Source organism: Cebidichthys violaceus, unplaced genomic scaffold (genome assembly GCF_023349555.1).
Source record: "Cebidichthys violaceus isolate CVI_PGR_0920_01 unplaced genomic scaffold, fCebVio1.0.p SCAF_37, whole genome shotgun sequence".
Lineage (NCBI taxonomy): Eukaryota > Metazoa > Chordata > Actinopteri > Perciformes > Stichaeidae > Cebidichthys > Cebidichthys violaceus.
This window is the reverse complement of record NW_027176561.1, coordinates 2,003,372-2,021,327: the sequence shown is the minus strand read 5'-3', so window position 1 is coordinate 2,021,327 and position 17,956 is coordinate 2,003,372. Positions and strand designations below refer to the sequence as shown.

At 41.6% G+C, this 17,956-nt stretch overlaps 2 protein-coding genes across 2 annotated transcripts in view; one reads left to right on the top strand and one right to left on the bottom strand.

Annotated features, from left to right (window-relative positions):
- Positions 1-3,123: 3,123 nt before the first annotated feature.
- dio1 (iodothyronine deiodinase 1) lies at positions 3,124-5,781 on the bottom strand. The gene is made up of 4 exons (XM_068726020.1): positions 5,377-5,781; positions 5,149-5,292; positions 4,365-4,564; positions 3,124-3,927 (listed from the first exon to the last, which is right to left on the bottom strand). Exons 1-4 carry the CDS (start codon positions 5,711-5,713, stop codon positions 3,862-3,864), a joined length of 747 nt encoding a protein of 248 aa, XP_068582121.1. The 5' UTR covers positions 5,714-5,781; the 3' UTR covers positions 3,124-3,861.
- Positions 5,782-9,328: 3,547 nt separating this feature from the next.
- The window catches only part of LOC137884250 (zinc finger protein GLIS1), a 66,748-nt gene continuing 58,120 nt past the window's right edge, over positions 9,329-17,956 (top strand). The window contains exon 1 of the mRNA XM_068725980.1: positions 9,329-9,454. Coding sequence (XP_068582081.1) covers positions 9,352-9,454 — 103 coding nt within the window. The 5' untranslated portion in view covers positions 9,329-9,351. The remainder of the gene's footprint in view (positions 9,455-17,956) is intronic.

Below are 17,956 nucleotides of genomic sequence, written 5' to 3'. Positions count from 1 at the left end.
CAGCTGTAAAAGGGTTAAAAGGAGAGCAACACCACTGTATGACAAATCTTCCCTTTACATAATTTACACCTGGTGGGTAGTCTAGGCACAAGTGTGAGTGATGAGTCACCCAACAACCCACTAACACCTAGCCATGGCAGCCCTGGCTGAGTGGGTTGCCAGGTTGTGTCTCACCATCCAGTCCAAGTAATCCAAGTGTGAATGGCCTCGGTGGATCTTTAGGGAGATTCATTTAGAAGCTGTCTGTGTTTTGTTTAGTCAAGATCTATTCATCTCCACCTGCTGGAGGAGGCCGTGGGATACAGCTGAAAGGTCGAAACTGCCGAAGAGCTGAACCTTGAGTTATGATCTGTGTGTGTGTGTGTGTGTGTGTGTGTGTGTGTGTGTGTGTGTGTGTGTGTGTGTGTGTGTGTGTGTGTGTGTGTGTGTGTGTGTGTGTGTTCCCTAAATCAAGAAGGAAGCTCCCTGATCTATTGTTGTGAATACTTGTGTTCCTTGGAACTTATTCTCTTTTGCTGCCTTTTTGTCTGTGGTTTGGGTTTTCTTAAGATTTTTAATCTTAACAGGCCAACCGGTCTAAATAGTAGAAACAGGCCCTTCTTGCATGTGGCATCTGGAAACCCCTTAAAAAAGAAGCTTCACTGAACTATGAAAGCTCCTTCACTTTTCTAAGATGATCCATCCGCTGCTTCTTTGTAAACGTTGGTTGGTCATGATAATATAGCAATCAAAGCTTTGCAAATCAGCAGGTAGAACAGTGGATGTCCAGACTCAAGTTTAAGCTTAAACCAACTTAGGTTATTACATTAAAGGAAGCTAATACTTTTAATTAATACTGATTTTGAAATTGATACAAATTCAGCCAGATGGGTCACAACAATGCCAGGGAGGCAAACATAAAAACAACCTCGTGTTGTTTGTGTCTGCTGCTCTCCTGTTGGAGTAGGAAACAGCTTCACATTGCCCTCTGGTGGTCTTCAGAGGACCCACCAGCTTTACTGAGAGCTCTGGGCTAAAACTAAAATATATATATAGATATATATATATATCTATATAGATATATATATCTATATAGATATATCTATATATATATATAGATATATCTATATATAATATATATATATATATATATAGATATATCTATAATCTATATCTATATATATATATCTCTCTATATCTCTCTATATCTCTATATATATATATATCTATATATCTCTCTCTATATATATATATATATATATATATATCTATATATCTCTCTATATATATCTATATATATATATATATATATATATATCTATATATAGATATATATATATATATCTATATATCTCTCTATATATATCTATCTATATATATCTATCTATCTATATATCTATCTATATATATATATATATCTATATATAGATATCTATATATAGATATCTATATCTATATATAGATATCTATATATATATATCTATATATAGATATCTATATATATATATATATATATCTATATATATATCTATATATAGATATATATATATCTATATATAGATATATATATATATCTATATATAGATATATATATATCTATATATAGATATATATATAGATATATATAGATCTATATATAGATATATATATATATCTATATATAGATATATATATATATCTATATATAGATATATATAGATCTATATATAGATATATATATATATCTATATATAGATATATACACCTAAATCCACCGTATGCGCTGGCTTTGGGTTTTACTTAAAGATTCACACGTGGATTCTAATAAAAGTCCACGGTTGGGAGGATCCGACGGCGCTGTGGTTCCTGTCTAACAAAAGGAAGCTGAGCTGCTGCCGCCTGCTCTCCACAGGATGTGGCCTGGCTGGGCAGGAGCCAAACCTGTTCTCCAACTTCAGAGCCACGCAGTTAAGGTTATGAAAGCTGTAGCGACCAAAAAAAATAAATTCATGAATTCATTCATTGCCATACCCTGGTAGTAGATTTGTAACCTGAGCTATTATCCTGTGGTTTGTTTTGTCACTTGGTCCTTTTGTGATTTGTATATTACGGTATTTCTTCTTTTTTCTTAATGGGGTTTAATTTTCCAGTCACTTTTACACTAATCTGACAAATCAAGGCACACATCACCACTGATGCAGCTCTTTTATTGCATGCATTTCTAAAAAATATTTAAGATATTAAAATCTACCCAATTACTGTACATGAGTGGGTTTTTCACTTAATATTTGTGTGGAGGCAAAAGCCATACAGACGAGAGGAAAGCCAATTAATCTATTTATAATGATACTATTGGGAGTTTAATCATTCTTACCTTGAGGTAAAGCATTATTTTCTATTATTAAAAGAGTTCCTCTTTCACCACGAACAAAGACATGAAGAAAACCTAGACCTTGAAAGGCAATGCACTCGTTTGCTTAGTGTTATACAACACTATTGAAGAATTAAAGCAAGAGAGGCAGTATGTTTTTGTAGTGAGACTAGACACGCTGGAAGCCAAAATCGATGGATTTGCAAAGACTAGATGGTTAGGTATTATCTCACATCAGTGCCTGAATGCCACACATCACAACTCGCTGTGTGTGTGTGTGTGTGTGTGTGTGTGTGTGTGTGTGTGTGTGTGTGTGTGTGTGTGTGTGTGTGTGTGTGTGTGTGTGTGTGTGTGTGTGTGTGTGTGTGTGTGTGTGTGTGTGTGTGTGTGTGTGTGTGTGTGTGTGTGTGTGCGTGCGCACTTGTTGAACTTGGCATGACCCACATACAGTGCAGGACATTTACCATTTATCATTTCCAGACAAGACAGTCAACAGCCAGCTTGCCGTGTGGTGTCACACTGCTGTGTGCGTCAACATTTAAGCCCTCGGCCATTTTCCCCACAGAAACATGAAGTAAAAATAAAAAACACCTCTGGAGCTTTGCAGCCCGTCTTATTGGATGAGTCAGCGGCTCAGCGAGGCGATAATGCACGTTTCAAACAATAGCTGCTGCTTTTCATTTGAATAACGATTTAACTGAAGCCAGTTCATTTCCATCCAGCTATGTCGGCAGGGGAGGAAGGGTCACGGAAACACAATTCGAATCGTATGAATTCAGAAGTTGATGCAGGAGTCTTCTTCCCAGGCTGTTCTTTATTGTACTATAATGCAACCATTACATGTCTCATCAGAAATGCTCCTAAATAAACCAGAGAAGGCTGTTTTTCAGGTAATCCATCAGGTTACAGTTACCAGAGGTTTGCACTGTAATCATCATATATAAAAAAAACCCATCCTCCTGTGAAATCACCTCGGAGCATTCATTGACAACAGAATCATATAATCATAGATCATAACTGAACCTGCAAGAGAAGTGGCAAACGAGTGCTTTCATTGACTTAAAATCTTACGGCCTTTTAAACTTTACACCGTGAGACTGTTTAGGGGACATCTCCTGTCTCAAACGCAATCTCCTGAACCAGACCGCCTCTCTCCGTTTCACTTCATCTGGCTGCAGAGGCCAACGGTTTAATCTGCAGCCGTCACTAAGAAACACAGAGAGGCGAGTTCAAACTCAGAGGTTGACAGTAGGAGCACGTCCCCCCCCAAGTACAGGAGAGCCTAGAAGCAATATTAGTGCAAATTTGAATAATAGTTCTACAGCTATAAAGAGCAGATATTAAACTACATGTAGATGCAGCAGTTAATTGATCTGAGTCTTGATTTAAAACACAATATGGTATTGGTTGATATGAGAATATATATTGATTATGATGTGGACCCCCCCATGTCCTGCTGAAACAGAGAACCCTACAAAATAAAAAAAAAATAAAAAAAGACTGGTCGGATGGCAAATACATGAACAACCTTCTTATTTCATCTTCTCCAGGAAGGAACGCACCTCCATTGGATCGTAACCCCAAGGCCCCATGCCCCCCTACAGAACACACACACACACACACACACACACACACACACACACACACACACACACACAGAGAGAGAGGAATGTTAATGACAAAACAACACCATTTAGTTACCACTTTCATTAACGATCACAGAGGACATACGCACAAGAGACACGTCTGTGCCCTTTTAATACCTTGTAACTCTGCATTTATGGCATCGCTAACACGGGCCTGGCTCCACGCCAAGAATTCTAGTATTGTGTCTGAGTCCTTCACCGCTCCTTCTCATGCGATAGCGTGACTGCAGATAGCGTCAGGGAACTCTACACACACAATGCTGGTATTGCTTTTAATCACGCGATTCATTGAATCAACGCGTGGGACGTGACGGAAGCGTTTACCGTTAACCCTTCAAACCACGGTCACGTGAAATTTGACTCAAGTGTCAGCGGCGCACGGATCTCACCTTGAGGACAACTTTCCCAGCCTGCAGCACGTAAAGCCTCTCGGGCAGAGCGCCGTACTTTATGGCAGACACGTCGCTCATGTCGTCCACGACCACCGGACACAGGGGCTCCTTCTGAACCAGGATCCGTGCTGCAGACAGCCTGTCCTCCAGGCTCTGGTGCTCGTTGATGTCAACGTTGTTGGCGAAGGCCCAACCATCTGACACAGAAATAAAGAAGGGGGTTTTTACTGGAACTGAACGCAGCGGGACATCAAAAGTTGTGGAACAAGTCATAAATAACGTTTTACGGATGTTGCATAAGTGCATTACAGCATCATGTGTTATTATGGGTAATGTAGCCCAGACTGTGGTTACCGCCCCATTTCTATGCACAAGAGCTACAGTTCAAGGACTTAAAAGGACTTTTTTGTGTCTTCAGTGAACTTTTTTGGGGGGGGGTCAACCCCATGACTCAACATTTGACTATTTTGGTTCAATATTACATGTGATGACATAATCAAAAGCATTTAACAATCCTCCATTGCAGGGATTATTTCATCAAGATATTAAATTCTAAAGGGGCAATTCATTATTAGCTTATTCTGTACTTTCAAATGGAGGGAAAATCAGGAACTTTCAAGGCACACGTTCATCTTCAAAACTTTAAATGTTCACTTTCAAGTCTCTCAGGAAAGTGCTGACATATACAACTTTGCTTACGGATTTTGGATGCATAGTTTCTCCTCCAACAGAAAACAAGTCTAAGCGATACTGACACCTTCACCTGGCTACTTGTACTCACCTGTTGAATGCGCCTCGGCGATGTAGACCACAAGAAAGTCAGCCACGTCGCTGAAGTCCCTGACGAGTTGCTTGAACTCGTCAAGTTTGAAGATGAACGGGGGTCAGGTGCAGCTTCCAAAACTCAACACCAGCGCTCTGTTGTCTGCAGTAAAGGAAACACAGCTTTAGATTTGGGAACAGAGATACAACCTGATCAATACGCAAACGCCTACATCTTGTCACGCACCTTTCAAGTACTTGCAGATACTTGTTTTCTTTCCCTCCATGTTGACCACAGATGTGTCCGGAGCTTCTCCCCCCACAAAGGCATCTTGTCCGAGAGACATCCACATGTGGCGGCTGGCGGCCTTCACGAAATCAACAGACGCAAACGTCAGACCCCAATCTTCATACTTGAAGTTGGGATTCTGGGTCATCGTGGTCCTTTCACCCATTTTAAGAATGATATTCTTGGTGAGACTTGGTGAAATAAAACGCAGAACAAAGAGTGCGGCATTGAGTCCTATCATGAAGCAAAACATGCACGCTGTCGACACATACACCATCAGTCTGTGCAAAGACATGCTTGCTTCCTTTGAGGCGAACTCCTGTTTCCACAGTGTCTCGTGCAGAAACTGACATCTGATAGTCAAACACGTCGGTCACCGCCCACTGGGCTCACGTGTCACAACAGCTGCCTTCAAGGCCTTTTCCAGAGTTCGGGTTTTCTAAAATCTTAAAGTAGCGAAAACTTTTGGAGCACTTAAAACACAACGGAGCCTTTGTTATCCGGAGAGAAGATAACGTTTCCGTCCTACAACAAATTCCAGTACTCTTGGAAACGATGCTACTTCAAAACATCTCCGGAAGTAACCGTGCCCCATTAAAAGTCCAGAGGCAAATGATTAGCTAGGGTTTCATACACACAAACAAAGTCAGAGGAGCCTACTTACTAGCTAAAATACTAGCTAGCAGTTAACTGTAATAATTCGAGGTTACAGGAGATATCCACAAGCAGAGACAGAGATACTTCAAAAAAAAAAAAAACTGAACATGAACTTCTAGCTTAACTATGAGGCTTTACCCAAAACTATGCCCAACAATGAAGCTAGCAGAGTGTGAGGGAGTCACTCAACAGCCGCGTGTGGCACGCGTGTGTTAGCTATCGAGCTAACATGTTAGCATAACCACTGTTTACCTATGTAATTTAAATGCACATAAGCTAGGTGACACTGAGCGACATGGCATCCGACTTCTCGCCACATCGTGAATGTAAGTGTAAATCTGCCACATGTGTCAAACTACTAATGATTAACTATGGGGATTTTTTTTAATGTAGAAATGTCAAAACATTTTCTGATTTAGGTCTGGCACACGTCATTCCCAGTGATGTGTGTCTTGCTTGCTGAATCATTTTTACTTTCAGAAAAATAAAAGCCAGTGACCCTCAGGTCATCTATTCTAGACCATGAAACTCACTTGGTTCACACATTCACCATGTAACGTTATTTTCCAAAATAAAGGACATTTTTCTTTTATTTAAATGGTTTATCACAGTATCAATTAATCTGTAATGGACACAGACTATAAAAGCTAACGGCTGTAATAAATGATTAACTTGATATCCCTCGCTCCTTCACTTTACCCACTTCCCTTTATTGCTAGCAGAGATAACTGCCCCAGGCTGCCATTGGTTCATATCATTTCTACATGTGTATTAAAATATGTGTACTGTACTGGATTGGTATTTGTGCACTCTATTGTGCAAACTAGGAGGATCCATAGTGGTCCAAGACTCCAAGGCCCCCGATCTGTCCATATTCCTTAAATTGTTTCAAGGAGTTTCTTCCACCCAGATAGGTGACTAGTACAAACGAAATACATCCGACAGTTCAAGTGACGTGCAGGACATTTGAAAGGAACTGAAAACACACATCAGGCACACAAATGGAAAGTTAAAGATGTGGATTCTAAACATTTCTTTTACTTTTTGACAATGTGAAAGACAAAACAACTAAAACTACCCAGACAGAACTCTATAGCTTGTAACAGTGTGTGGAGGCTGATGGATAAGGCTTTACTTGCTAAACCTACACACCGGTTTGTGGCAGTCGTCATGTTTATATCTGTAGATTTTCAAAACAAATACAATGCCTGTTTAACAACACCTTACTTCTTGTATTCCATTCATTGTTTAACTGTATCCGTCTTTATATATCAGTTGACCATCACTTGTTCTTGATTGGTAGCTGTGTTCATATACTCAGCTAAACCAATCGGGTTTAAACATTTTTGGTCAGAAGTATTTAACAGCAGAATGAAGACGAGTAAAAAGAATGAGTTATTCTCCGTCCACAGACATATAAACACCAGGTGAAGTATTCAAAACTGCTACTTTGGGAGTTCCTTCTACAGTAGGTTTCTTAAGGGCAACATTCTCCCATGATGACACACACACACACACACACACACACACACACACACACACACACACACACACACACACACACACACACACACTCATGGACTCAAAGTGAAAACAATACCAGCGTCCCTGTCGCACCTTGTAAATGTCCACTGCTTAAAACATCAATAGATATAACTTGTGTTTCTCTTTGGTCGTCCATGTTCATCCACGTGGATCCAAATGTCCAACAGCACGCAAAGGCACCATCAGATCCAGTAATTCCCGTCTTTAACAGCCCAGACTTCACATTGTACTGAGGGAACACGCCTCTTACAGAACAGTTTTAAACTTTCACTTGACAGTTTGTTTCACCCGCCTTTTTTTTTTTTGCACAGTAATAACCGTTTATGTTGTTGCTGACAGAGTCAACTCTGACCCGAGATGGGATTGATCCCTTCCACTGAAAGGCCACTAAGTGGCGCTGCAGAATAGCATTTCCCACATGAATACAGTAGATAGACACCAGCTCTTTCGACACAGGGTTTAACACAAGAAAGGACACTTTAACGCGTAATTATGAACGTTGGTAAGACTTGGCAGATCATTCTTTAGTTTTAGTTTTTTAAATCAAATATTCCAAAGATATCCAGGTGATCGTTTTGATCAGTAGTTTTGATCAGTAGTAGTTTGTATTGCAATCAGAAGTAATGCACCATGATTCAAATAATAACTCAAAAATAATGCAGTTGAATTAATATAGACGGCTTAAACCAATAGCAAATGCTGAACGAAATACCCCAATGTGTGAAGATTTTCACATTTTTCTTCATGTTTTTTGAGGAGGAATATTAAACAAAATTATGTCCAAATTCTCTGCTGTATGAGAAGTGATATGCTGCATTTGAACGATGTTTAATTCAATGTTCCTGCGGTTGTATTTGTTGTGAAACGAAGCAGATCAATGGCTGATATGATTTGATCAGTGTGATATCACGCATGCGTGGACGTGGACGCCAAAGCAAACCGTTGTTAAATGACTTGTTCCGCTTGGTTTAACATCGAGCTTTTTCAATGCTATACGTTGCAGTGGCTCGCAAAACCTCCCATCCAAGCTCGGAACTGCAAACAGCTGTCTCGATCCAGATCTTATCCTCCCACAGAAAACACGGACACAGTCTTCATTGGTGCTCCTGGACCCTGCGGAGCGGTCGAGTGCCAATCAGAGAGAGAGAGAGAGAGAGAGAGAGAGAGAGAGAGAGAGAGAGAGAGAGAGAGAGAGAGAGAGGAAGAGAGAGACGCATGGGATGCTGATGACTGATCCTCACTGAGAGGATGCTATCGATCAGGCTTGCAGATGCTCTCCCCTTCAGTTCGATAAACATGCCGATGTGCGCAATTAGACCCTTTCTGTGCCTCACTGGGTAATTGAAAAAGGTAGGTGTTACCAAAGCCCTGAAGTTAAATAGTCTTTCTCCAATGTTTCCATTCTTCCTGTTCAGATGAATGTATGGCTGCACGGGAAGAAAACAAAAGTCCTCGCGTTGATGCAGTTTGCAGTGATTTGGTTATTTTTGTTGTGCGCAGGTAATGTGAGAAGCGGCCGCACACTGCATGGGAAAAGCCGAGTCATCAATGCAGAACCCCTCAGCGCTGTTCGGGATGGTCAGCCACTGTCAGAGCCCGACGTTCACAGACTTCACCGGCTTGTCGCTCTCCGTGTACGGCAGCAAGGCGGACATCTGCACGCGGCGAGCCGCCGGGAGCGCTGGTTTCGGATCGCAGATTTGCCGGAGCTCCCATGACACCCCGACTCACATGAGCTGCGCCAGCCCGAAGACGATCTGCGCGTCCGAGGAAAAAGCGCACCTGGCAGCCAAAGCTCCGCGCTCGTGCCTCTCCTTCCCACCACCCGTGCAAGGTAGGTTCAAATGTGAGCACGAGCCCACAGGTCTAACAAAAAAAAAAAGTGATGCTGTTGTAGTGTTTTTGTTAGTTATAGAGTTGTTGGAGTGGTTCCTGAACATGATGGATAATTTGGAGTAACATGTAATGTAGTAATGATGATTGCTATCGTTAAAAACAAACTACGAGGATAACAAAAACACATTAAGTCAAACTGCAGCAATCATTCTGGCCAATTTGACCAATTAGCAGTTTATTTGAGATAAAAAGACATCATCCAAAATAATGTTGCTTCCATATGGCTCCCCAAGAGCATCGTTCGAGGCAGCTGTGCTGTGTATTTGTGTTGAGAGCCCTGTTTGCAGTTGTGGATTAGGTCTGTTAATTAAACCCAGAGCTCACTTGGATCCTTGGCCAATTCATAAATAACAGATTCAAAGTCTCTGCTGCACACGAATGCCATGTGAAGTGATGTAGCCTACAGTGTGTGGAATAACTGCCAAGCAAGTGTGCAATTTCTATAGATGTTAACAAGGCATGGCAGCGTTTAGTTTACAGGAGGCTCATGATGTTGACTCATTTAGTTGTAAATGGAAAATGTGGCAAGTTGATGTTTTGACTCTTTTTTTTTTTTTTTAAATTGTATAAAATAAAACATATCTTGTTTTTGTTTCAAACTTAGAACAATATTCATCTTAAAATGATAAACTCTATATGCTCAAATGGCTCAAAATAAATTTTTGATTTAGTGCCTTCCAGAATAAACTGACCGTGGCTCATCAGTGAAGGCACAACCTTTTAAAAACAATTAGGTAGATGAAGTGAGCGCTGTCATACAGATAGCATTCAGAGCGGAAACTGGGCTTTGAGTCTCTGTGGCAGCCTGCTCCATCCTGTTTAGACAGAGTGTTGTTGTGCGAGGGCGGAGGTAATTACAGCCCCATCCTAAATTATGATTAGACGGAACAGACTTTTATATTAGCAATCATCCTTGCAGCAAGAAGAGGATCAACGGATTTGATTATTGTTTCTTCTTGCTAAACACAAACCATATGTCTGCTGAATGTGTCTCAGCATTTATGAGTTCTCTTGGAGCACAGTTGTGCCCTCAGCTCTCCATCTCCAGCATCTCGGACCAGAATGAATCGTCTCATTGTCTTTGCGACGCTTTTGAACTCGCTTCCCGTAAATTTTGTGGGAACGCAAGATGTGTTATGCGTTTGTGGATTATGTCGAGCAGATTAACGTTGAAGGAGACACACATCCGTTTGTTTGGTTCTGTGAGGCAGTTGAGTGATTTCTTTTTTCTAAAGCTGTTTTAATATCTAGTGGGTTTATGAATTAAAATAGTTTTCAGCTTCCCTTTGGAGTGCAAAAAAACCCCTTCAGCACAGACTGATTCAACTACACATCAAAACATTTTACACATTCACGATTTGGCAGTAATACATCTCACATCCTATTTTTGCTGTAATGAAACGTTTTGTGAATTTAAACTTGGTACGCCTAATGCGGTGTCCATCCTAAATGAATCTGCACTGCAGGCATTTAGTTGTGTTTTATAGTCTCTAGCGCTGAGCCTGGAGTATGAAAGTGATCTAAGTACTCATCAGTCTTTTGTATCATGCCTCATTTCAGGCTGATCGGATTACGTTCTCCCATTTGGGGACAGAACCGGAGTTTAATCTGCGTTCTCAACCAGTGCTTTAGATTCATACTGAAAGGAGTCTTTGAACAAACACAGACTGTAATACTCATCCTGATGGAGACGCTGCAGGAAGAACTTACCTCAGATGGGAGATTTCTGACCTTTAACTGTGCACCCTTTGATTGCAAAATGTGGGCAGTTACTCCGTGGTAAAACTGATAGAGTGCAGCGTTCTGCTGATGTTTCATTGATTTATTTTTTTTCCGGGCAGTGAAGCTGCAGCGTTACCTCGATGTACTCTGAGATATTTGCATTCACTGCTGCTCAATTGATTTCTGAATTTCTCCCAAGAATGCAAATCAATGCTGTCTGTTAATTGTTTTTTTCAGGCGGTTTGTGTGCATCCATGTGTGTTTTTATAGCAGTATAAGTGAGGGACAGGTTGACAGTGAGTGAGAAAGCTTGTGTGTTAATGAAGGCGTGAGCTGCAGAGCTGGAGGGCCGTTGTGTCAGTAGACTTTATCCAGGCTTGGATTTAGATTTTCACTGCCATCGTGAATGAAAAAAAATAACTCCTGCAGTGCAATTGCATTTTAAGAAATCTGCCCCAGCTAAACCATTATTCACTATTTTTCCTAACGTCAAGTTGTGACCTTTATGTCACACCAGGTGCGTACTTTTGGAAACCATGTGTATTGCTCTTCGTGAGTGGAACAGCGGCGGATCATCCGTACACTGCAAGTCCACTGTGCTATAAATATTAGGGCCCACCAGCAAGGAAAATATTTAGCTTGCAAAGAAAAACACTTGACCCCTCTTGAAAAAGAATATCAGGTTTGAATGGTGTGTGTACTCTAGCATCATTCGATACCGTACTAAAGTTTCTCCTGGCCGGGACGAAGCTGCCGAGTGTGTGTGTGTGTGTGTGTGTGTGTGTGTGTGTGTGTGTGAGCTTATTTGATGAAAATGTTTTAGTTAGAGGAGTGTGCTGGAGTCCCAGACGCCCTCTCTCTCTCAGATAAATGCAGAGGTCAGTCTGTTGATTCAGCCTGGAAAGCGATGAGTCATGGATATTTGGATTTAATCATTGTCAGAGCTTTTTACACTTCCATGGCTATTTCTTGTTGTCTTTTGCCAGCAAACTTGCCTTTATTCCTGCAGTGTGCACACCTGTATGCAAGCACACACCGCACTGTGCCATGCGCTAATAAGCACGTATGCCACACATTGACATAGTCGCACACAAATGTACGCTTTTTTGTTTTTTTGTTTTTTTGTGATGAAGTGGCATTGGCACCAATGTCGAATTTCCTCAAAATGACCTAGTTTCCTGTGTTTTCCCCCAGCAGCGTTCGTAGACGTCAGACTGCGGGGCGATAATCTGACTGTTATGAGAAACAACCGACCATTACGGCTCCGCTTTGAGGCCTCGGCTGTGTCAAGCGCTTAATGACAGCTTACCAGTAGCTTGTGAATAGTTTTGGTTGTGTGTGTGCGCAGAGGAACACATTAAGTGCTTTTGGCGATGTCACCAATTCTATCAAACTGTGAGGTTTATTTATTATTCTTTATTCTGGAAAGAGGAGTAGGCAGTTGGCAATCATTTTCTCTGTATTTTCTCCCGTGTGCTAGATTTCATTTTTACTTTAAAATCAAAATGTTCTCTTCATATTTTTTTGTTGATATAGAAGAGTAATTGACGATGCAAATGTTCCAAAAATTATACTTATTATTATTCATCAGCGACATGGTGCTAATGCTACAGGGGAACTGATGTTCACATTTATAATATTAAATACATTAAGTATGTGTTCCAGTGCCTTCTTTGGGTAGTAGAGACTTTCATCTGAGCAAATCGTCAGTTTTGTGTCTAATAAAATGTTTATTCAGCTATAATTCTGGGAACATGTTTGCTTCGATGTTTCAAGGGTGTTTGGATTTAAAGTTAAATTACTTTGGACTTCAGGCTCATACTTGCTTTAAGTTCGGCTTCGATGTTTGCACAGATCTCATTATTTTAATCTTGGAATGTTTCTCAGTATTTTGTGAGCCAGCTGTCATTGGTGACACTGTTCTACTCATGTCGCTGAATCAGGAGTATGACAGTAGTCTGTGTCAATGATGAAAGAGTTCAAGTGGTCTAGATCTGTAGGAAATGCATCTCTAGTGGAACAATGGATCACCACGGGGGGTGGGGTGGGGTGGGGGGGGGTGATTCAGCAGGTGACGCAGTGCAAATATTTAGTGTGGGTTTTGACCACAGTTTAAATTAGGGGCACCTTGTTTGTATGTTCTTTTTGAAGATTAAGGTGCTGTGGACTAAATAAGATCATTATGAAGATGTTCTCCCACAGCGTGACTATCGAATACGTCATGTCTCATGGTGTCATCGTTTGGTTTGGGAATCTATCTGTGAAAAAAAAAAAATGTTGAAGTCCAGAATTTGATAAGAAGACCAGGAGAAACCAAAAGATCTTTACTGGATGTATTTAAAGAGGAAGCTGTTAATTTGAAAAAAGCTAATTTGGCTGACCCTAATCGTGTCCTTTACATAGAAGTCAAGTTTCTACCATGTGGTAGGAGGTATATATACATGAGGCATACATTTTCTACTGCTACGTTTTCTTTAGAGCAACAGCAACATCTCAGTTGGTCAATATACCAAAAGGTTGAGGGAAGGTTACAGCAGCTATTCCTCCCGGATGTCCTGCCGTCACTGCTGCTAAAAGAGATTTGACCTTTTTATTGAACATGTGGTTCACTTAGTTTCACGGCCGAGGTTAACCAAGATCTTTTTGTTTCCAGACTGTTAAGACATTCCACGGTACATTTTTTTGGTATTACTTGTCAGTTTGCACTCAATATTCCGCAGGAACGGATTAAAAAACAACCAGACATTCCTCTCTTTCTGCATTTGTGCCTCTAAACCATGTGGAACTATACAGTGGATGCGAGCCTGATGGTGGCTATCAAAGTAGCACAGTGATAGTAACCTTCCTCTCACCAGTTTTCTCACCAGTCAGTACATTCTCATGAGCTAAAGAGAGCTCCTCAGCCCACGTCTTCTGTGTCTACTGTGAGCTCAGCAGTGAGTTATGGGCAAATGCAAGGGTGCTGCCTGGGAAGGGTGTCGCAGGGTGTAATGTTTGCAGCATGTTCCACTGATTCATAAAGCGGAGGCCCGGTGATGATTCTGCAGCGGTATTCCCGTAAACCCTCTGTCTGGTCTGAGACGCTGAGGAGGGAATGCTGGGTAATGGAATGAGAGCGCTTCCTGAGTCACAGCCACTAGAGAGGGAGAGTGAGAGAACAACCCCTGGTCTGGCATCTGCTCGGCTGAATCACCTCAATCAAACTTGGCCGGGAGAACACATGACGTGTTTAGAAACGGGAGATAAGTGGCAGAGGAAGAGACGAGCGTTGCATCAACTTGACTGAGGTTGGATTCAAAGAGAGAGAGGAGGAGATTTATGGGAGGTTGTGGCTGTTGAGTGTCTCCCGATTGGTCCTCTGAAGTTTCAAAATGAACATGTGCATGTGTGAACTCACAAACAAACAGACGCAAAAAACGTTTCATTTATTATTTTAGCACTGCCAACCTCTACGCTGTCCTTTTCCTTCCCCATAGTCAGTGTAGGTCAGATCAAATGTTCCCATTCCTATGTGACCAGTTGCTGTTGCATCTCACTGTAACCAAAGGAATTCTGACTTTCATTCTGCCAATGAATCCAAGCAGTCACACAAGCAAAAATATGATCTGGTTTGAGTAAGTGTCGAAATATCACCGGAATACCAGAAGAAATGTGCTCTGGGCCTCGGCCTAATCAAGAAAAAGCTGTAGAGTTTGCTCAGATATGTCCTCATAAAAATGTATTTTTAGGCTTAACTTTGACCTGAGAAGTGCTCACAAAGTTTCACCCACTACATGTTTAGGAACAAGCTGCCAGGTCTTTGTGAATCAGACCAGATTTGTTTTACTTTTGAACTATTTTTTAGTAAAGATAAAGAAACTTAGCTGTGATTCCTGTTGCCTGGACAGACATGCCACAGCTGACCACATGTCTATAGAGTCCTTATTACTCATGCATTTTCAGACAGCAGCAGCTCCTCTTGCAGACCTCCATGTGTATGACTTAGCACACGGGTGGGTTTTTGATTTACATCTCGGCTGTGCCACTTGCTGTTCTTGGCTCAGCGCTGCTGTGTTTCATCAAAGAAAAATCCGCTCTGCTCCGACTGCGGCAGTTAAGGCGGCTGTCCGCCGCTGCGCTGCCTCTGCCAGAGCTGACTAGGCCCTCGCAGCTGTCAGCTGGAGAGAGAGAGAGAAAGAGAGAGAGAGAGAGAGAGAGAGAGAGAGAAAGATGGCAGGAGAGAGATGAAGCCGTTAGGATCAGGGCTTCACTAACCTCCCTAAACAAGCTGCAAGAACATAGATCGTTTGAGTGTGAAAGGGCAGCTTTGGACGTCTGAATCCATCACGAGGAAGCTCCCATTTCATATTTTCCAACAGAGACTTTCCTCTTACTTTATCAGCAGTTCATCTCATTTACGTGCTCAAGATGCAAACACGTAATAGTTGCTAAGTGTGCATCACTTCTTTGGAAACAGATCAGCATTTAAAACTGCTACGGCAACTTTTTCTTTGAATGCTTGAATGGTCAAGTTGTTTTTTTTTTGTTTTTTTTTGTATAAGGCTGGTCATGTTGGAGATTAATCAGCCAGCCAATCAAACATTGGCTTCGACTGAGTGGTCAAAAACAAATGAGCAAACACGATGCGAGCCGAGGCTGTTTTAATGCCTTCATTAGAGCGAAGGGGAAAGCGGCCAAAAAGCCCTGAGTTTTATCCTCTCTCTTGTTCTCTCTCCGTCTCTGCCAGGAAGCTGCCATGGGGCAGTGCCCAGTCAGCTCACTGCACCATTGGCTGGCGCTGCCCCAGAGGACTATGAAAAGACATTATAAAGTCTAATAGTGCAGTTTATATACTTTATTAGTGCTTGTTAATAGAAGCCCAGCATTCTGGATGTGCAATGCAATCCAGCCCCTGCACTGTATTAACTTGCTTACCAGGACTAATAAGTGCACAAAGGGACGCCGGGATAAAGGCCGCTTTGAGAAAACGTACTCTTGCTTGTCGGCGGATGATGCGGGTCGACATCAATCACAAAACCTGAGCGTGACAACTTGCACTTGATTTGGGTTCAGATATTCATATGTGCCTTATGTCTTGGCAGATGCAGAGCCGTACGCCTTATTGTCCTAGATAGAGGGCCAAGTTTCATCATCCAGAGTCAATACCTATTGAATTATTCTTTCAATGATATATTTTAAAGCACAGGCATGGGAATCTTTGAGTCAAAATGTATTATAGCTTATGTATTGCCTGAAGTCAGGACCTCTAAGACTTCCATCGGTGCCGAGAGTGATATCATCGTGTTCACGCGATGTCAGCACACAGGCAGCGTTGTATAGCACAGGTGGACTGGTGTTTTGACAAAATCATTCTTTTTTCTTTTTTTTTTTTTGGTAGAAAATGTGGACAGCATGATGCTGCATGAAGAGAGGAAGTAGAAGGTTTTGGGAAAGCGAAGCCCGATGCCCTGTTCAGGTTAACGCTTGTAAGCCCAAGTTGCAGGGAGCTGGGAGCTTCGCCAGCCTGACTCTGGATGTTAATAAAGTTTAGAGGCTCTATGCCAGCACTGTGATCTGCAGCGCTTTGGGTTATTTTTACAGACTTTTTTTTTTTTTTTTACAGACAATTATATTTGAAAGGGAAAGCAGTTTTTCAGTGGTCTAATATCAGAGCAGGGAGATAAAGTATGTGATAAGAAGATGCAATTTCCCATGTTGTGATGCTGTGGTGGGGTTTCGTGTGGGAATATCTTATGTATGAGAACTCCCCGTGTCGTACCGACACAGCCAACAAGACAATAATACTGTTCACTTATATTATGTTGCAAAAGTTTTGTTGAAAGTGAAGTGTGTTTTTTTTCCCCGCCAAAAATGCTCCGCTACATTATAGCCACACCTGGTGGATGTCCAACTACAACCACAGACAGATGGCTGTTCAGTGCCTGAACATTTGTAAAGGGGAGAGTGAGCGTTGTGGATTTATATTCCCTGTCCATGTTCTCAGCTACTCCAAGGATTGTCTATTTGTTGTCTGTCACATGTCAGTGTCTTTGTTTAATCGTCTTTGACAGACCAGTTGCCAAACAGGGCGTTGAAGGAATCTAAGATGACATTGGCCTGTAGTTGCTGCACTGATGTCGAGGCTTGATTTCAGCCTCTGGAACTGAAAACCGCAGCTCACGGATGAGTTGTTTGGGCTGTCCAAAAGTTTCCACTGGAAGCAGTAGAGCCATCTGTTATCTTCTGGCTCCTCTAGTATCTTTATGCTTTTTTTATTACACATTACAAACGAAAGAAAGCTGTGCAGTTTTCATTCTGTTGGACGGCGTTTTCCTGTAATTCTAAATGAGGAAACAAGTCTGCTGTAAGCTGTTTCGCTAAAGACGATCAGCTCTGTTCCTCTTTGATTTACTGTTGCCAGGATTAAATATAGGACCTCTTTTCTTCATATGGTTCATATGGGCTAAGCAGTAAGTGTGTTAAATGGATCCATATTACACTGTGTAATAGCCTCAGTATGTACTCTTCATTAACATGCTTAACATTCCCCCCAAGACCCAGAAGTCGGCTTCTATAATACACCGCTTAACACAAACATCATGTTGGAGACTTAGGATCTCTTATGGGGCTCATAGTTAGCAGTTTTATTAGTGAGCACATTTGGACAGTGTGTGTATTTGTGTGTGTGTGTGTGTGTGTGTGTGTGTGTGTGTGTGTGTGTGTGTGTGTGTGTGTGTGT